The following is a 20823-nucleotide window of genomic DNA, read 5'->3' on the forward strand; positions in this document are numbered from 1 at the left end:
ACAAAAATGAAGAAAAAAAAAAAAAAAAAAAAAGGCAAAAAAAAAAAAAAAGAAAAAAAAAGAAAAAAATCTTCTCACTATTAAAAAAATACCACTTGAGTACAACCAGCATAGAACAGCATTTCAGTGCAGGCAAGTTTTCTGACACAGGTTGGTGGTTTGTTTTTTCTTAAATGTCAATTACTGAAACAGTTACAATAGCCCAGAACAATTTTACAGCAGTTTTCTAGAGCTTTTGAATAGCTGTGGTACCTTGACATCATTATTTCCAGGTTTTCCTTCATTATATACAACCAAAAAAAAAAAAAAAGGCCCCAAACAAACAAAAAACAAAACAAAAAACCCCAACAAAACCAACCAAAAACCCCATTTGGTTAAGTGCAAACTGTAACAATGGCAGTTCTACAAATGGTTACAGTGACAAAACTTAGTGCAAAGGTGCTAAGGTGAAGAAAAGCCCACAAAATACAGAAATGACACAAAATACTGAGATAGTACTTAGCCCTATACAATAACACACTTTGAAATACCATGTTTTAAAAAGTATTGCATTTGCATTGTGTTTTTAGTTTATATTAAAATGCACTGAATACAGTTCAATTGTTAAAGCTTTGTGTCCAAGGAGTGCAAAGTGGATGAACATGGCAGGCTAATAGGATTCTGGATTTGGAAGTGGTGAGGAAAACAATATTGCATTACTGAGTTATGCAACAGAAATTAAAAGGAAGGTGGATGGACAAACAGAAAATGAGGTTAAGAACTAATTCCAACAGCTAGCAACCAGCCACTCCATCTCCCAGCTCTCTTGGCTTTGGTTGCAATTAGGTGTCTGGAATCTGAACATCCTTAAGTTCCTGTTAAAGGGATGTTATCTGTCCAAGCAGCAACTTCTGAATGAGGTTTGATAAGCACTACATCATTTTCATGATTACAGTACAACCTGACTGTGTGACTGGTGGTGAGTTAAGACAGGGATGTCTTTTGTACAGAAACCTAACAACAAAAAAAAAAAGGTAATTTTGGCTGAATAAAATATACATGGGAGGAGGTACCAGAATAGTGACTGCATATCTGATTTGCATCTGCTCTTACGTACTTACAAAAATAAGTACTTTGTTGGAACATATAAAACCTCCGACCGCAAAACAAGGAGGCTGCTCTCCTTCCCACTCTCCGTCCCTAAAGCTGAGTTCTTAAAAATTATGTTTTTCCAAAGCAGAGAAAAATTGTTGCACCCTTTAAAAGAACGAAGTGGAAAGGCACAGGTGCCTGCTATTTTTTTCCTTGTTGTTTTCCAATCATTTTAATTTAACAGTTTTTGTCAGACCAGAAAGCTTAATCTGTACTCTTTTTTTTCCTTTTTTTGGTACGCAGAAGTACCTGAGGTTTGGTACTTTGTAGCCTCCCTCTCCTGCTCGCAGGCAGGTCTCAGGGCAGGGGGGCAGGGGTTTTCAAGCCTACTGGAAGCAGCAGGACGATTGAGGGGGCCAGCAGCACTTCATGTGGGATTTCAGGGTGCCAGTGATCATTAGAAGTGCCAGATTTTCAGGTCCTAGCGATAGAAAAATTCATCAGAGGTGCCACTTTGCTATAAGGAACTGTTCTGGAGTTGGAGGGATCCCTGCAAATAAGTGTATTTACATGCCGAGCAGTATTGCTGGAGCAGAACCCGGCTGTCAAAATTTTGCCTCATTCATGTTTTTTTTCCTGTCTCTTCCACGTTTCTCCTTGCTGGGGTGGGGGCAACCCTGCCTGGCTGTGGGGCTGCCGCTCTGCCAGAGGGACAGCGCAGGGGGAGGAGGAGCCCGGGCTGGTGTCTGCTCGCTGTTGGAACTAGTTGGTAGGTGGTGCCTGGGTGTTAGTTATAGTTATGGAGAGCGGAAGACGACTTGAGTCGGCAACAGTTAACACTAGCAAATCTAACAGAAAATAAAAGATGCCGTATTGTTTCCTTGATAACTAGGATCTACCACAGACTCTTGGTAGAGCTGGCAAAGCTTGCACTGTGTGTCTCATCCCTTCAATATGGAGCAAACTTCTGGCGGTCAGATTTCTTAACCCCGCTCGTCGAAGGAATTTTGGCAGTGTAAGCGGACAAACTCCCCGTGGCCCCCGCGGCGGCCGCGGCATTTAGTGCCAGGAGTGGGACAGTTTTCATGCCAAGCAGACTGGAGACAGGAACGGCATAGTGGGTGGTTGGCAGAGTTGGTAGGGGAGGGGGGGTACTGACGGTAACGGCGGAGGCGGCCGCCAGCACGGCCATGGAGGTGGGGGTGGAGGTAGGGGTGGCAGACTGAGAGAGGTTCATGTTGAGGTCAACAGGGGTCGTGACGGAAGCGGTCTGGGTGCTGACTTTAGCCATCTCTAAGCTGCAAACGAAGAGAGGAAGAGGAACAAACAGGTTGGGAGGGTTCAGCCAGGGCGGAGGGGCCGGGAGGAGGAAAAGAGGAGGAGGAGGAGGGAAGGAGAGAAGGAGGGAGGGAAGGACAGCAACCACGAAAGGGTAGGATTAGATCGGTGGACGAGGGGGACAGACGAGTGGGAGGGAGAAGGGGGAGAGAGAGAAAAAAAGGGAAAATGAGGGTCAAAGGAGGAACATGTTATGTGTTAAAGAAGAGAAATAACAAAAGGGTTTTCCATGATTCGATGGTGAAAACATTACTGAGACTCTAAAGTTCTTTTGGAACAGGAAAAAAAAAAAAAAAAGGAGGGTGTGGGGGGTTGCTAGTTCATTTTACGCATGAAAAAAGAAATCTAAGGAATGCAGGTAATGGCAAAAAGATGGAAAAAACGAAACTTAAAAGAAAACTTAAAATAACTATGAAGTTTACTCCCCAGCACTGATATGGTGAATTTTGCTTTTCATAATTAGGGTATTTTTGAAAGGGGGACGCGGGGGGTTTTGGTAATTTTTTCAATTTGTCAGTTTTGTGACATAAATAGTACCCTTTGTCATTTTGACTAGGATGAGAGGAGGCTGAGCAACAATTTGCTGCTTCCATTTAAGGCATAAAGTTTTTGTTGGGGTTTTTTTTTGGTTTTTTTTTTAAGCAAGTTAGTTTTTCATTTCATTCACTGTGAGGTCAGTGTGCATTTTTCATATAAAACAAACCAGATTAGCCAGTGTGTTCACTTTGGTTTGTACTTCCCCCAGACTTTTTTTTATATCACAACAAAATATTTATGCAATTTAATTATAAGTTAATTAGTAAAAAAGGAACACTGAAAAACACCCCGGCTTCCACAGCAGTGGTATCCTTTCTGAGCTTGTGGCAGTGGTTACAGTGAACATGAAGAAGCTTACCAGCTGACAGACAAGGTACTACATGGATACAACATACACATCCTCAGACAGACCCCGACAGCACAAGGCAGTTCAAGACTGACCCAACCTCCGAGCCCAAGGCAGCGATGGGCTCTTTTTGGAGGGTGTAGGTATTAAACCACCTTCACTTCAGCCTAACTCCACCCATCAGCAGGTGAGATGAGTTTGACCCACGTACTCCTGCTTTCATATACATTTTTAGACATTATTTCCAAGGACGCATCATTTTTTCTTCAGATGACAAAATGTTTGCCTAAATAAATCCTCCCTTTGCTGTTTGTTTGTTGCAGCTTGTGCACTGGCTTTTGGGTCAGCAAATAACGTTAAGTGCTAATTTCAGGATGCATTTTGCAGGTGACCAGCTGTGAGCTGTGGCAGCCTAGCATATAAATAGGACTATGGGTTACGAAATCTTTGCTAGCTACAGTTACATGCGTATTCCTATTAAGTTTGGGGTTTTCTTTTTGGTAATTACTAACTTGTCAGACTCCTGGGGTTTCTCCTTAGGTGTTCTGAGGAGCTGCAGAAGCTCCTCCCCTCCAGAGCGGAGTGCTGGCTGTCTGTGCAGAGGACCTGCTGCTTTCTTACCAAACCACATCAGGCCCCATTGAGGCTTCCCAGCATTGGGTTTGTGCTGGTCCCTGTTGGGGACTGGGTGTGCAGGCCTGCACAGCAGCTGTGGCCAGGCTACAGCCTGGGAGGGGAGCATGATCACCCTACACAGGGCTCGGAAGAGCCTCGCTTTTCCTCACCTTAGACTTAACACGCAGTTTTGAGAGTAACAGCCCCTGGGCTACTGACAGCCAGAGAGGTTCATGCAAGGAGGCAAGCGATCAACCAGTGCTACACAGGGAATGGGGACATGGGACTAGAGCTTCCCAAAGCACTGCTGCTGAGGGCAAGTCTAAAGGATTCTTGGAGCGGGTCTGAGCTGGAGAGAGGAAAACGGAGAAGAGAGGGAGAGTTTAAGCACTGAGCTCCTTCTTTCTGGTGAAAGAGGGCTCTTGGAGTATTAACTCCTCGGTGGCTTTTGCTGGCAAGTTTGAGGGCGCGCATTAGCTGAGAGGAGCTGGGAGGGGAGGAGGGTGAGTGCATGAAATGCAGACTGCTTTGTGGGAGGTAAAGTTTTTATTTTACTCCCCGGTGGTCTTTATCTGTCCCCATGGATGAGCAACTCAGAATTTTTCCAACCCTTGCAGCAGAGTTGTTCTTTGCAGAGAGAAGAGCATCTTTGTGCTGTCAGCACATGCTACTTGCAGTCTACTCAGACTGAGGGATTTACATCAAGACCACTGAATCATTGAATCCAACTCCAGTGTACATCCCTGACTTGGGGGTGTAGGAGTTATATGTGATACCCTGTATGTTTTGAAAAACTCAGTTTATATGGTTGGATTTTTTAATATGACTCAGCATTATTCTGGGAGGGAGGCATACAGAAAGATAATGCAGGACTCAGTGTTTCAGTGACTCCAAATTTACCTACTGTGCATATAACAGAAACAAAAAAAATCCTTACTGATATGGGTAGGTGTTTGAACCTGAGATTTTTTTACCTGCACCAGCAGGAAGAATAGATCCCACAGGCCAAATGCTGGTGTTGGCAGCAGCCATTCAAAATCCCTGTCTCTGGTGTACTCACACAGGTACGACTGTAGCAGTAATTTGCCCTGCTTCCCATTTGTTACTGGAAACATAAGGGCAACACATAAGGGGAAAGTTCATCAGGTTAACTATCAGTTGTTCCCATGGCAGAGGCAGTTTCCCAAACCAGTTCTGGATGCAACAAAATTAAATGCGAAAGTGGATGAGGCAGCCTTCATACAAAATTTCATGGTGCCAATTTTACACTGTCCCTTTGAAGAGCTACACTTTCTGAATATATACACTGAAGGCCACATCCTGCATCACCCCAAACTGTTGAAAAGAACAGAGCTCAGGTGTGGCTTTGGCAGTCCTATTAGCTCTATGAATTAACCCCTTGACAAAAGGGCAGCAAAAAAATACCTTTCAGGAAACTGCCCTTCAACAAGGAGCAAGTGCTGCTGGCTACAGTTCATTTATAATCCAAAGTCAAGTCTTACACAGCAAAACTAAACTGCAGTTTGTTCTTAATAAAAGCTAGAAGATGGAATTGGGTAGTGAAAATCCAGTTACTACAGTGGAGACCAGTTAAGAGACAGAAGGTTTTACAGGAAATAAGACAGTTCTACTGCAAACAAACTAGGACACATTCTACTCATACAGAGGTCAGAGCTCAGATAATCAACACAGAATCAAAACAATACTTTAGAAATATTTATATCTCTGTCTTGATATTGTATCAATATATTTATATATCTATAATTTAGAGTATACTATGTACATATCCAACACCAGATTGCAATAAAAGTCTTAAAGCAAGTTGATAAATTATTCTATAGATAGCAACTTTGGTTGGAGGATAGTTTAAAGATACAGGCAGAATGTTTCAGGAATACTGTGGATAGATTAGTTTTAGATTTTTTACATCTTATGCTGCTGAAAGACACTGGTTTATGCAGAAATACTGGCCCTGGAAACCAAATTTCCGTAAACGACAGATCTTGTCCAGGAGAAAAAGAAAAAGTCTACCTTACACTGAATGCTTATATGGCTTTTATTTCTTATAATTATTATTTTCCCATACCAGACTATACTTTGGGCAGTACTACACTGTACTCATCTTTTCCCCAGTGCTGTTTTATGCCACCATCTTTAAAAAGAAGGCATCACTTGTGGCAGGTTTAGGACTGACATACACTGAGACACTCTCAGCACACAGAGGCAGCAAAAGCAGCAGCAGCAGCCTGGCTCTGCCCCTCACACATCTGCCTGAGCACCTAAATCCCAGCTAGAGCAAACCTCCCACTTGCCTGACAGTTTCTCAATCCTTCCTCCAGTGCAACTGCCAACTATCACTGCTGCTGTGGTGGCACCTGGCTGGGCAGGAGTGTCTCTTGCGAAAGGACAGATCTGGAACAGTGTCACTTTTTAGAATGAAAAAGCCACCTTAATTTCCTATGTTACCTTACAGCTTAATTTATTATACATTACTTTAAGAGTCTTCATTTACAAATGAAGTCACTTCATCTAAATACAGTTTCAACACATGGTACATAATAATATATGATGGTTTATTGTAGACGATGGTAACAAATGACTTCTATCTAGAAATTTAACAAGAAGAAAATACTTTGTTTCTGGTTTCACAGGGTATTGAGTATCCGTGGTATATGACTGCTGAGAAGCTTTCTTCTTTGCGAAAGTATGTTAAAAGACCTCATTCCACCAAAAGAATCATTAGACAGTAATCAACAGAAGTGTGAGAGTTCACAGGCTTTTCTAAAGTGAGTCAAACAGGTTTGTTCACTAGAGTTTGTCTCTGGTGAGCAGCTCACTGCAACTCCATTAATAAGTGCATTACTTTATTTGCATGCTTTAGCTGTCTTGAAGATCTTAAATTGTTATCTTCCGAGATCCAGATGCATGCCATATGGTGTTTGTGCAACTAAAAATGAAGGGGTCTATTCTCGTCTCGATGTGTGGGGAATCCCTGAACACCAAGAGAAGAACATATCCTTAAGGGTTAAAGGAGGGAACACATTTTTATTTTGATTACAGGGCTTACGGAAGTGACTTATATTTGCTACAAAGAATATAAATCAAAAGAGCTGTAGGTTGTTTTAAGATTCTGGAAACGGCTTATCTTAGTTTCACAGCGCCACCCCTCAATATATATTTCCCTAGGAAGCTGCTTTCAGACTGAATTATAAAAAGTAGTATTTTTGTTTGCTGTAACACAGAGCTGCACAAACATCCTTGTCCTCCACTCCATTTACAGTAGTTTGCACTGGTGCTCTACAGAACTGGGATGGAGAGGAGGTTGGACCACAGGAAGCTGTAGACCTGCTATGACTACAGCCCCCACATAAATCACATGCTTTGTACTACCTTAACAGCAAACATAGTTAAACACAAAGCTTGATTCGTATCAACAGTATTTTTGTGGGGGGAAAAAAAAAAAAAGAAAAAAAGCCATAAAATGCATAGATACTCCCCCTCCCCCACAATATATTGCCTCAGTCCACTGTTTGCAAGTAGATCTATGAGACAGCACTATATCCATTGCACGTTCTCCTCTGGATAATTGCAAATAAAGATGGTATCAATTTTAATATTTTCCTATATAATCATATAAAAACTATTAGAGACTTAAGCCATCATCATGGCTTAGCTGAACAGCCAGTGCTTTCAAAAATTCTGGGATTGAGAAGCGAAGAAGCAGGTAGTCTCACCCTGTCTCATTAGGGAATGCTTCTTACAAATTTGTGGTGCTGTCTCTGAAAAAATAAACCCCATGCCTTTTCAGCAACCAAATGTCACTTTGGTATCAACTCTGAGTGGCAATTTCCACTTGGTAAATTAAATCTGTTTTGCAATATGTTTCACTATATTTGCCATTTAGGACAGTAATATGGGTCTGTGAAAAGTATTTTCTTCTAAAGCATTTATGATTGTCATTTAATGTAATTTATCCGCCTATATTTTAGGTGGATGCTAATATGAGTATTCAGATTTTGCAGCTTTTGTCATTCAGCATGTACCTGGAATTGCACCAGATTAAGCTCCTTTCCATATAAACCAACAGCAAACACAGCATCTAATGATACAGGCTTTACAAACCATTAGGAATTGAGTAATACTATGCAAAATGGACACTGCAAAGCAACTTTCTGGATCTACCCAGGACAGACATTTGCTGGAGAGCAGACAGAGCAACCTCGCAGAAGCATGATCACTTACAAAGCAAACTTACCTTGCATTAATGAGGTACTGTGCTAAGCTGATGTTTGCAGGGGATCCTGTGATTGTAACTTGTCGTTCTGCGGAGCCTTCTGTGGCATTAGCAATCTTGATCTGCGCTCCTGACATCTGCCTGATTTCATTTATCTTACTGCCTTGTCTGCCAATAATGCAGCCTATTAACTGGAGCGGGACAAAGACCGAGATTAGTGCCACAGACACAAGCAAAAACCACTTAACTGCAATCTGTAGTACTGCTAAAAACATGGTTATGAAAAGCTCAGTAGCAAAACAGATTTTTGCTGTGCTGTTTGGAAGGGGTAACTGGTGCAGCCTATTGGCTCTATGGCTTTAGATCCAGCTCTGCTGCTACGTGGTTATTATTAACTCAGTACCAGACTACTTCACTGTCTCCCATGGCAGGAAATGGCAGTGTGCCGTGGTGCTGAGGGAAACAAAACACAGCCCAGCCTGACTTGCCAGTGGCAGCAGCAAGCTGAGAACACCAGCTGGAAGTCAGGCTGACCATCCAAAGCTGCCACATGCACCTCTGTACCCTTCCAGTGCGCTGCTAGTCCTAGACCTCCCTGGGGACATGTGATTCTTGCTTGGCCAGGTACTGTGCCATTAAAGTCAGTGGGATTTACAGCTCTGTAACTGCAGGCAGAAGCAGGCGTAGGAAGAGACCGAAATTTATCTGCTTTCCTTTACAGACACTTACCAAAACTCATATATTGTGAATAAAACTGAGCCTGAGTTGTGCATTGTGTGTGCATGTGTGTACCGGGGAGTTGCTCCTCCAGCAAGTAGGCACTGAGCCAGCAGCTGAGGCTGAGATGTTTTGGTTTCTGTAAGGGTGAGGAGGGGGCTTTTGTTCTGTGTTAAGGAAGGATGGGTGCTGAGAAGCTCAGCAATGGCCAGAATGGGTAGAAAATGGAAACTCTCCTCTACATGCCTGTTGACACTGCACTGTTGCTGCCAGTTTTGCAGACGGATGTACCAAGACGCAGAGATTGCCTTCCCCTCTAACCCTTCCTGCTGCTTCAGGCCCTGACATGTTCCCCCTTCTGGTACTGTAGTACTTGAAGTAACTTGCCAGAAACAGATTCACATTGTCCAGACATTTTATCAAAAGAAGAAAAACCTCCCAACGCAATCCTTGCTTCACACTCAGGGACAAACAGAAAGCCAAAGTGGGTACCTGGGTAGCCGAAACAAAGACCAAGCACAAGAGGAGCAACCACGAGGAGGGGGGGACATGGGGTGGCAGGAAATGCACAGAGGATTTCCCATCCTGTTACAACAGGAGGGCTTAGCTGAGCTTCCTGTCCTTATCCCGAGGACCTGTCTTAGAGTGTGACTGCATGTGCCAGTGCAGAGGACTGATCTGAGCTTCATCAGGAAGCCTCCAGCCTGTCTGTGCACACAAACTGCGCCTGCTGTTGGCAGCACAGGGATCCCTAAGCCTCCGCTTCCTGCCCCTCAGTCTCACTGGCCTCCACGGTCTGCAGGCAGTGAAGGTGATGCAGGATGAGAGAGCAACCGGAGCACAGAGAAGGCACTTGATGGGTCATTCAGGAAGTTGCCACTTGTATGTGCTGGAGGTCCTCCAGTGCCCCCCAGCTTGTAACCCAGGTGGGTCAGTGCAAAGAATTTGCAAACTCCGAGCTGACTTTGAGTTCAGGAGTGAGGATTCAGCCCAGACCAGTAATGGATACTTGTGATGCAAGCACCTGGAAGAAAGGTTTGGTAACCTTCTGTCTGAAGCTCTCCAAAGTCATGCTTTGTTGCTGTGACACCAGGCTGCTTAAACAAACTCTGCAAGCCATGACACAACCTGCAGTTCATGCAGAATACGCTACTCCATTGGCCATGCAGGAAGGACAGTTGTTCTGGGGGTCTCTCTGGGGTGCCTTTCCCATTACATGTTACTTACACTGCAATTTGTGTAGTACCTGAATATTCAAGAGCTGATGTGTCCTTGAAGAAGTTCAAGGGACTGGTTTTCATCTAAAAACCTCTGATCAATCAGTCCATGAACATTTGGTTTTACATAAAAACACCTGCCTAGCCTTGCTTTGAGATAAAACCATGTCAAATTGCATCCAAACACCTATCTCTGGCACATGTGGGAGAGGAGCCAAACCTGCTGTAGAATTTACCAATTACACTATAGTATAATACTACATTTACTAATACAGTAATCAGTGGCACAGGGTCTGGTTGGAGGCCTGTCACTAGTGGTGTTCCCCAGGGTTCAATACTGGGCCCAGTGTTAACTTACTCATCAATGACAGATGAAGAGGCAGATCCCTCCTCAGCAAGTTCACTGTTGACACAAAGCTGGGAGGAGTGGCTGATACCTCAGAGGTATCAGGGTATCTCCAACCTTGATAGGTTGGAGAGGTGAGCAGAGAGGAACCTTCTGAAATTCAACAAAGACAAGTGCAGGGTCCTGCACCTGGGTAAGAATAACTCCAGGCAGTACAGGCTGGGGGCTGACCTGCTGAGAAGGACCTGGGGGTCCTGGTGGACAACAAGCTGTCCGTGAGCCAGCTGTGTGCCCTGGGGGCCAAGAAGGCCAATGGTATCCTGGGGTGCATTAGCAAGAGCATTGCCAGCAGGTTGAGGGAGGTGATCCTGCCCCTCTGCTCTGCCCCTACTGAGGCCACATCTGGAGTGCTGTGTTGAGTCCTGGGCTCCTCAGCACAACAGACATGGAGCTCCTGGAGAAGGTCCAGAGGAGGGCCACAAAGACGATTATGGGGAAAGCTGAGGGAGCTGAGCCTGTTTGTCCTTGAGAAGAGACAACTGAGAGGGGATCTCATCAGTGTCTAGAGGTATCTGAAAAAGGGGGGCCAAGAGGATGGAACCAGGCTCTTCTTGGTGGTGCCAAGCAATAGGATGAGGCAATGGGCAGAAACTGATGCACAGAAAATTCCACCTCAACATGAGGAAGAACTTCTTTACTGCGTGGGTGACAGAGCGGCTGTGGAATCTCCCTGAGTGGAAATATTCAAGAACTGCCTGGACACAGTCTTGTGCCATGTGCTCTGGGATGACCCTGCTTGAGCAGGGAGGTTGGACCAGATGACCCACTGTGGTCCTTTCCAACCTGACCCATTCTGTGATTCTGTGAATGCATATACTATAAATATAATAATATACACACACACCATATACACACACGTATACCCATATGTATTTTAACTTTCTCAAGAAGTGAGTGGAAGAGCTCAGATCAGATGTGCACCCAGCCCAGCAGCCTGTGGCAGTAGCACACCCTTACAAAAAAAGAAGATGGAACAAGTGTGAGGTATAAAACAAAGTTACCACTGGTATTCCAAATTCCTACCTAAGGCTTACATACCTGAGCTAGCACCTGGTATCTCTCTCTGCCTTTATGCTCCATAGTCCATGTGTCTGACAATTTCTTTGTGAACTTATTTCTCCTTTTGCTGCCCAAGGGCCACGACAGTGACCTGCAGAGCTTGCTTGTGTCTTGCAAGTATCACCTTTGTTGGCACAACTCAGAATTTCAGCTGATGTACTCTCCTTCTTGGACTGTCAACACCAGATATAAATGGTTTCCTTTTCACTTCACTTACCACTTCCATCTGTCTTCCCCTACCCTCAGTTTCTCCTCATGCCAAAAAAACTCCAAACCAACCAACAGTAAAACAGAGGTTCCACTTTTTACCCTTTTCTAGTTTTACTCTGTCCTTCAGTAGTGTTCTGCTGGTACCAGTGCAAACTGGACTGAATCAGGAGTCTGGCTTCTTAACGGGTGGGACTCAAAAGTCTGCTGTGATTCATCTCAAACTCTTGATCCTGACATTTTCTCCCAATATGCTATGTCATCTCCGGTTCATGTCCCTCTCTTCCTTTTTTTTTTCTTCTCCACAATGGTAAATACAAATGCTAAATATATATATATATGTATCTTTTCTGTAATGTTCAAGAACTGACAGAGCCTAATAATAACAGTCTAATGCTGCAGAACACTGACTGCCACAGGAAGTGGCATGGAGATCCCTTTCTTTTTAAATACTGGTAAAAAAAGCCTTTTGCCTTTCTTATAATGTAGTGCTTGTAAAAAGGGCCAAGAATTAGCCTCTGCAACTTGGTATCTGCTGTCTGGAGCAGCTGACCATACCTGTCCACAGGTACACATGGTTTCCCTTGGTTCTCCTCTTCCAACACAGAACAAGTCCATTTGCTTTGGCAAAGCCTCTTCACTAGCTGAGCATCATCAGTGAGACTCTTCAATCACTTTTCAGAAAGCTATCTATACAAACTTTCTTAGCTTCAGGTTTTAGTTGTTTTGTTTTGTGGTTTTTTTAATTAGAAAGTCTGGGGCATAGTACTCTATAGGGAGAAATAATCTCCTGAGATTTAATTACAGTTCTTTATAGACTTAGAGCAGGGCCTGGAAAAACATGCTTAAATACTCTGTACCTCTTAAAAACAAAACAATAATAATGATAAGAAATGTCACTTTCCTTGCTAGGATAATGCAAAATCTGGATTATAATAATTTCACAGACTTTGCAAGAAGACATACAGAAAACTGAGAACCCGTGTTCAGAAATGAGCCTTCTTATTACTGGGTTTTATAACCCAATATTTGGTGCTGCAGATTTGTGTACATTTCAATTTATTGAGGGCCCAACACCAGTTTCCATCCCATTCCCTAAAGTGAGCAGTAGGTGGTTCTGGGGAAATTACTTTCAATGCTAAATAGTGCCTTATCCCATAAATGGTTGCACTTTGCCCCTGATACATATTAAGTCTGCAAAATCATTCTACTGATTCTTGAGCTCATTCGGACAGGTCTACTTGAGGAATCCAATGCCATTTTCTTAGATTAAGGGGAGATGCAAATCAGGCCATGTGCAAACATACAAAAAATTACAAAACCTATCCTCATAAACATTACTAACTGACAGAATCTGGTTAATTCTGTATTTATTCTCTGAGCATTATTTCTCTACTACATGGGAAGCCGTCAGCAGTAACGATAAATTTATTGAGGTTGAATCCAGAAATCCCTTGCCTTCAGTAGAAGTGCTCTGACTTGCACTACTGCAGAATCTTTCCTGGCACATCTTGTGTGGATTATTAAGTCTTCGCCTAGCCACTGATTTTAAATCCTCTCATAAAACTCTCATAAATCCTCTCAAAAAAGTTTCGGAGCCAGCATCTTAGTTTTGTAAGAACGTGGCACTTGTTCTCAGGACTTTTCTGGAAGAGGGCTGTAGGGAGGGCTGCATTTTTCCCATAACATGCTGGCACAGTGGGTGGCCCCGCTGGAAGTCACAGCTAGGGTTGGATGCTGCCCTAATGTTGTCCTTTGTGCCCATTCTCCCCATTACAGGCAGGGAACTGGGGATCTGCAAAGATGAGAGCTCAGTCCTTCAGGGACTGCTGGTGGAAGAGGCAGTGCCACATACTGCCTGTGGAGCTGATACTGGGTATCACTGTGCACGGTTCCAAGAAAATTTTGCTCTTGTGGGTCCTCCCTTTGTTATTTGCAGGGAAGTATTTAAGGCACTATGGTGAAATAGAGGCAGTTCTTCAAATGTGCCATATCCAGCTTGGATAAACTGGCATTTCTGTCTATGGAATACTGATCTTAAAATTTCTTGTTGCTTTCTGAGGGGTAAGTTGCTTTCCCGTTACTTGTCCCTGCCTCTCCCACATATAATATGCAAAATATGCCCAATTTTTAATGAGACACATTGATTAATTTTTATTGGATTGTTCATGTACTGTCAATGGGCATTTTGGAAAACTGAATCATGAAACCTTAAGACATCTGTTATCTGTGTCCAATCCCCTACAACCATGGATGCAATTTCTTCCATTCTTTTAAGGACCTGCCACTGTTAGCGCCACTTTTTTCTGGGATTTAGGTGAACCACACTTATATTGAGTAACTTGGGTAGAAGTGACAGGACAATCAAGATCCCAGCAAGGAAAGAAAGGCAACCAAATGGCCCTGTAAGAGGTTTCGATGAGCAAAAGGATATACTAGGTAAGGATCAAAGTGACTTCTGAGAGGGTCCAAGAGAAATGTCCTTTCTGTTCTCTTTTTGGAGTTACGCAGAAGTTATGAAAAAACCTAGAAAGTCAAATCTTCTGAATTCATTATTTGGAGAGGAAGCCTCAGCTTTCAGCATGTGGAAAATAACCTTCTGTAGAACACTTTTTTAAAAAATTCTCCAGAATCTCTTTGCTATCAAGCAACAGGTTGGCTGCAACTGTCAGCATACTGTTGTTACAGAAATTATTAATAACATAAAAAAAACTTTCTGTCACATCCTTAATGCCAGAGGGAATGAGGAAAATTTATTTTAATATGAAGCTAGGTAATTTGTAAATGGCTATTAATATCTATTTGCTGTAGACTAGGCTAAACTCTCAGCTCCTTATTCTCAGTGAGGCTTTGGCTTTATGTGCTTATCATTATAGTGGTTTTAAAGAGTGTGTTGTAGCCCACGTAGATATACACTGACTTCTCTGGTATCTGCATGCATTTGCAAGTCTCGTGTTGTTTTTATGTGTGCTGGACTTTTGCACACATCAGCACATACAGTAAGAAAGCTGTGGGACTCGTGCAGCACAGGGAATCCCTGGAGGTGGGGCAGGCAGGGGATTGGCCACGGGCAACTTTGGGGCTGCACTGCAGCTCTGTGCCAGGGCCTGCAGCTTCCTTCACCTGCAACCAGATAAATAACCACTGTACCACACTGATGGTCTATCAAAACTGAGACTAGGAGATGCTTACTGGGAAAGCAAGGTCAACTTACCCATGCAGGCTTTGCTGCACAACTGCTGTTGCCCTGATCTCCCTCTTTTGTCCTTTTGAACACTTCCAGGGGTGATGATTCCACCACTTCCCTGGACAGCCTGTTACCATGTTTGACCACCCTTTCAGTGAAGAAATTTTTCCTAATATTCAGCCTAAAACCTCTCCTGGCACAACCTGAGGCCATTTTACCTTTTCCTATAATTTCTTACTTGGGAAGTTAGTACTTCCACACCTTTCTTTCAAGTAGTTGTAGAGAGCAATGAGGTCCCTCCTGAGGCTCCTCTCTCCAGGCTAAACAATCCCAGCTCACTCAACAGCTCCTCATGGGACTTGTGCTCAGACCCTTCACCTTCCTTGCCCTTCTCTGGACATGCTCCAGCACCTTCAATGTCTTCCCTGAACTGAAGGACCCCAAAACTCAACACAGGATTCAAGGTGTGGCCTCACCAGTGCCGAGTACAGGGGGACAATCACTGCCCTGGTCCTGCTGGCCACACCATTTCTGATACAAATAAATACATTTTTGGCACTGGGCTGCCTGGAGAGCAGCCTTACTGCAGCAGTGATGGGGACATGGGACACTAGTATAGATGGGAGACCCCAGGGAAGGTACTCTCTTGCTGCTGCAGCCCAAGCACGGATCGGCGAGACACCTCTGACAGGCTGGGGCACAGGCAGAGTAAATGCCTTGGGAAAATGCACAGGGAAACTGTTTTTCCCCCTGCAAAATTCCCAAGCAGCTCCAAATGCCTGATGGGACATGGGAGCCTGTTCTCCCCTCTGTGCTGGCACTGCAACACTGAGTGTGCACACACAGACACAGAGCGCTGGTGGGCAGCACTAATGCCCTTCAATCCTTTAATGCACACCTTGGCACCGCAGGAACATCAGAACTCCCTCTCACCACCTGCGGAGCCCGTGCAGGCTGCTTCCAAGCCTAACCCCATTTTGGCCTTGACTTTGCTCCTTTAGCAACAACAGCAAGACACGCACTGCATAGCCATAAAAATCTTCTGTCAGAAGCAACGCGTGGATGTGTGTTTGCTTTTCACTGACAGTGCTGAGCTGGGGAATTTCACACCTCCTGCATGAGAAACTGATGGGTTTTTAAAATTTTCTACTCCACTACAGGACCCAAGGACAACTTCCTCCTTATCTTTCTCCGCTATGAACCCCGAAAGAGTGACCTTGGGTTTATATCTCTGATGGCAAGAACAAGATCTGCCTGAAAGCGAGATTAAAAAAACTTGCACTGTAAGGACAAACAAGGTGCTCCTATAAAATTCTCAACATACAATAAATTGGGTTGTAAAGCAGGTACTGATAAATGGCATCTTTTAAGTAACAGAAAGCTTATGAAGTCACAGCACTCGCACCTTCGCTTCTTTGTTATTCTGTATCTTTTTCTTACTGTAAATCATTGCCACTGAGTTTAATAGGGCTTGCACAATATTGTAAGTATCTCCTTAAGTAGTATAATTGCTATTTGTATTCCCACTTATGCTTGAAAGCTTTCTTTACTGGAGGGGAAAACTTCCATTTTCCAAGTGACTCATTTGCAATGAAAACTGAAAAAAAACCCCAACCCTGTCTGCAATCAAACTGAGTAATAGGGGAAGGTATTTTTATGTGGCACGCAGTGTATCAGCTGGGCATTCTGAGTAGCTGTTTTAAGATTCAGCACCATGCTGCTCATGGACACTGGGCCTGCTGATCACAGACAGCCCAGTAGCTGAAGCAGGAGTGTTTCTAACCCTTGTTTTTTTCAAATAACCCTCTATATTGGACCTTCACACAACGGAATTAGCTTTTTTACAGAGTGAAAATGCTGCCTTGGATAAGTGCAGGTGCAGTGGTGACTGGTACAGAAGAAGCCATTGCGGTGCAAGCTCTCCACCCCCTGGCACAGAGGACTCCAGCCCAACACACAGCATATGGTTCTTCCATGTTCTGCAAGTTCTTCCACCCACTTTAGCCCTTCTGCTGAGACCACCCGTGCCGCTGCCACCCCAGAGATAAGTTTTGGGAACTCATCTAGGAAAGCACCAGGCACCCAGGCTTTAATGAAGCTGGTGAAGCACCCCGGCACCAGCACCATCAGGCAACCAACCCAGCATTGCTGGAGACCTGACACGAGAGGGGACAGTCACTTCTGCTGCTTCCATCCCGCACTTCATGAACCCCTGAGCACCCCCTCCCCAGCCGACTAAATGCTGTACAGTTTACTCTGGGGGCTACTGTTTACAGATCAGCCAAAGATGAGAGGTTTCCCCTCTGGTGGCAGAGGAGCGAGAGAAGAGAAAGAGATACGGACTATTGGTCCACTTACATCATTGGGAATAGTAAGTTCATGGGAACTGGTTGGAGTAGTGGCATCCAGTCCTATTCAGGGGACAGAGGGAAAATGTTACGCCAGCTGTTTGCAAGAAGGGCAAGTCACAACAAATGAAATCTTAAAGAAGAAAACATACAGAAGGAAGGAGAGGAAAAAAAAAAGAGAGAAGAGAGGAGCAAAGAAAAAGAGAACTGCAAGTGAAACAGAAAAGAAAGCAAAGGATGCAAAACTCTGAGGGCTGGACTAATTTTAAATGAGTCTTATTTTAATTAACCTTTAACCCACCAAAGCAACAAATGTCACATGAGATTCCACAGGGTCATAAAAAGCTTCTAGGAAATGAAGGGTTTCCCCTAAAAATAGTCTCCAGATTTTGTTCTAAACACATCAATTGAGAAATTAATGGATGGCTGAAATTTGACCTGTCTACCAGGAGTTCTAGAATATGGAAAATTAAAGTGGATGTCAAATGAACAATTAGCAGAACAAAATACATAGATATGAAAAATAAAAAAATAACAAATTAAAGTAAGGACAAGGAAATTAACCTAGGAGAATTTGGAAATTATATATGTGGGATTAGTTGCTGAAGAAATGTTGGGAAGGGTAATTTTGGAAGGGAAATGGACAAAATACTCTAAGCTGCATACATTTGTTTGTAAATTGGGTGGACAAAGGGAAAGTGCTCAGGAAAAATGGAATTACTGCTCTAACACACAGTAACATTACAGAAACATACATCTCACAAATATAACCAGGAAAAGATTGGGGAGCAGCATGTTAATGACAAGAATAAGGAAAATACAAAGCTAGGAAAGGCAATTTAGTATTATTTGTAGGTATTTTATCAGATACATCATAAAGAAACAAAAGTATATTTTGGATGTCATGTATCTTTCTCTTATTTTCTCTTTTTTTGTGTTTATTGTATTATCTGTAAAGACATGCCAAAACTACTCATTTCCAACTAGAAAAGATGGAAAAGAAATACTCTACAGAAAAGTGACTTGCCTACATTTTACTGATGTTTACATTCAATTACATGAGTTGCATATGCTTATGTCACATTTTACAAAAATATCAGACAAGTTGCTCACAGAATTTGATGTATGTGATAAAATGTTATTTGCCATACAAAGCATGTACCAGTACATGTGCACTTCTGTTCTCTAAGGTTTTTAGGTACCAAGCATGTATGTTGTGAAGCACAGTAAAAACGTTTATTTGCAGGGTTAAGTGACTTCTCACTCTTGAATCAAGAATTCAGCCTCAGCTTTATTAAGCATAGAACAAACTTGTAGTCCTTAGCTAAACTGCCACTGCACTTTGTAGCTCTATCTGTGGTATCTAGTAGGAAGTGGGGCACTTGTCCCAGCAGTGATGATTACAGATGCTCTCAAGACATTTGGCTCTACAGGAGTTCAAGTTTCAGCATGCCATAATTTCTTTAACTGGTATTTCTGTACCATGAATACGTACTGCTTTCCCATGTTCATTTCTTTCTGAGCCATGTTACTAAACTGGACAAGGAGCATGCCCAAGGACTTCTCCTGTAAGCAACTGGTACATACTGTATGGTCCATAATAACTTTATGAGGACTGAACAAAAGAAACTCAGGGCTTTTAGCCAATGGCACAAATGAAGCAGTGGTGATTAATAAAAGTAACAAACAAAGCATGTTTTAGTAGTGATGACAGGAACTGTAACAGAGGTATGGGGGGGGAAGAAGAGAGGTTAATGTATAAAAACAGAAGGATTGCTGGTCATTGACCACATTTATTATTAAAATGATGTAATGACCACGGGAAACAAAGCTGTTAAGAAGAAGGACATCCCCAGGGGGTCATGGGTACGTACCAGGGAAACCAGGGGTGGTCTGCCCAAGGGGAGTAAAGGGGGGATGCTGCATAGCCAACTGGTGAAGCTTGGTCAACTGCAGGGCAGGATGGGAAATTAGAACTAACCAATCAAATGGAATTATTTCAGAGCAGAGAAACCATCTTACGTGTTCTAAAACTGGATTAATTAAAATTATATTGAAAAAAAAAAGGTTTAATAATTCATTCTAGTCTACCGTAGAGAAAAAAAAAAAAAACCAAACTGGTTATAAATGACATCTCTACTGTTATTACATGTAATGGCTATTGTTAATATTAACTAATTACTGTAGAATTACATATTAAAAGAACTCAAATATATCACATGCAAAAAAAGACCAAGATAACTGTCATTTGTTCCTGGGCCATTGTACTTTCTAGCAATTATTACACAAGGTAAGAGATGCAGCTGAGCTAACACTTGGCTATACAGTGTGTTGTTCAGGAAAGGTGTCCTTAGGCCGTGTCTTTATTGCTAACTGTAGAAAGCAAATGCTGCCCAGAACAAATAAGAGAGAGAGGAACAAAAAGGGAGTAATTTACATGTGCTGGACTCACGTCTGGATGAGGGATGGCATACTGCCCCTGAATCGTGAATGCCTGAAAACAAGCACAGTTAAGACACAGGTTAGTCAGGTGGGACAAGCAGCGCTCCTGTTCTCATCAGAAAAGCTTCTCCTGGCCCCTTAGGTAAATGCCACCTGCATCGCTTTCAACACTGAGTGAAGTTTAATTGTCTTGTGCTGCCTGATAACTCTTGGCACAGAACAGAAAGGTCTCTGTCAGGCTGCCCGTGTACCCCTTCCCAGCAGAGGATGCCTAGTGCCACTGCCTGAGCTCTGATCACCTTGACCCTCAGGACCTCAATGCTGAGGACACTCACAGGGTCAAGGAGCACAGGGTGGCCACTTCACCTCCCTGCTACTCCATCTGCCCTGTGACACCAGTGCATTCAGGGAGATGCTGATGCTGAAGCAGCAAGGGGCACAGCAAAGAGGGGGCAGACATGCCCAGGGGATGCCCTGCCCTGCCCTGCAGCTCCTGACTGCCATGTGTGAGCAGGGACACATGCCAGCCAGCTCTGAGCCACCTCCTCTGGCTACTGCAGCCACAGATGCCTGCAAACACGTGCCCTGGGGCACCTCATGGGGCTTGAACCCCAGGCTGCCACGTCAGGGGGTATGAAAGTTCATATGCTGGATGGCAGCACTGTCCTGCACTGCCTGGGCACAGGGCCAGTTTGGAGATAGGAGCATGATGGAGACCCTCAGCATGGTGGTCTTATCTTCCACAAAAAGCCAAATATCCTCCCTCCAAATCCAGCCACTCTGCCCCACAAGAACAGTGCACAGGACATAGTTTCTGGAATCAGTTCTGGCAGCACTGGGGTGAGGTGGGGGAGGCAAAAAAAGCACATGAGAGAGGAGGGATATGACGGCATGCCTGCCACCAGTTAACACAGTCCTTTGTCTCTTCTACTGGTTCTGTTCAGCTCTCTGTAGTTGCCTACAAAGTACGGAGAGTTTATGATTTTCTATTGTATCTGAAAGGTATGGCGTGCCAGAAAAATTTTAATGTGCTTGTGCTTAGACAGGCAGGAAAGCAAAAGGACAAATTATAACATAAATATTTGTAGTGGGAGAATTA

General features: G+C 43.6%; 1 protein-coding gene and 1 long non-coding RNA gene across 23 annotated transcripts in view; one reads left to right on the forward strand and one right to left on the reverse strand.

Moving 5' to 3' along the window:
* Positions 1 to 20823, reverse strand: part of LOC126645767 (poly(rC)-binding protein 3-like) — a 504091-nt gene that overhangs the window by 12275 nt on the left and 470993 nt on the right. For 12 of the 22 annotated variants that reach the window (XM_050326595.1, XM_050326604.1, XM_050326588.1 and 9 more), the window contains 5 exons: positions 19720 to 19776; positions 19157 to 19232; positions 17293 to 17345; positions 8163 to 8332; positions 6 to 2369 (listed from right to left, as the gene is read on the reverse strand). In XM_050326595.1, coding sequence (XP_050182552.1) covers positions 2021 to 2369; positions 8163 to 8332; positions 17293 to 17345; positions 19157 to 19232; positions 19720 to 19776 — 705 coding nt within the window. In that variant the 3' untranslated portion in view covers positions 6 to 2020. Of the gene's footprint in view, positions 1 to 5; positions 2370 to 6761; positions 6900 to 8162; positions 8333 to 17292; positions 17346 to 19156; positions 19233 to 19719; positions 19777 to 20823 lie in introns of those variants that run through there. The other 10 variants (XM_050326649.1, XM_050326655.1, XM_050326632.1 and 7 more) reach the window with 9 other exon arrangements.
* LOC126645929 (uncharacterized) lies at positions 2303 to 16279 on the forward strand. Its single transcript, XR_007630183.1, has 2 exons — positions 2303 to 2401; positions 16095 to 16279. It is a non-coding gene; the product is annotated as an uncharacterized LOC126645929 (long non-coding RNA).

Source organism: Myiozetetes cayanensis, unplaced genomic scaffold (genome assembly GCF_022539395.1).
Source record: "Myiozetetes cayanensis isolate MyiCay16 unplaced genomic scaffold, myiCay2020 scf1, whole genome shotgun sequence".
NCBI lineage: Eukaryota > Metazoa > Chordata > Aves > Passeriformes > Tyrannidae > Myiozetetes > Myiozetetes cayanensis.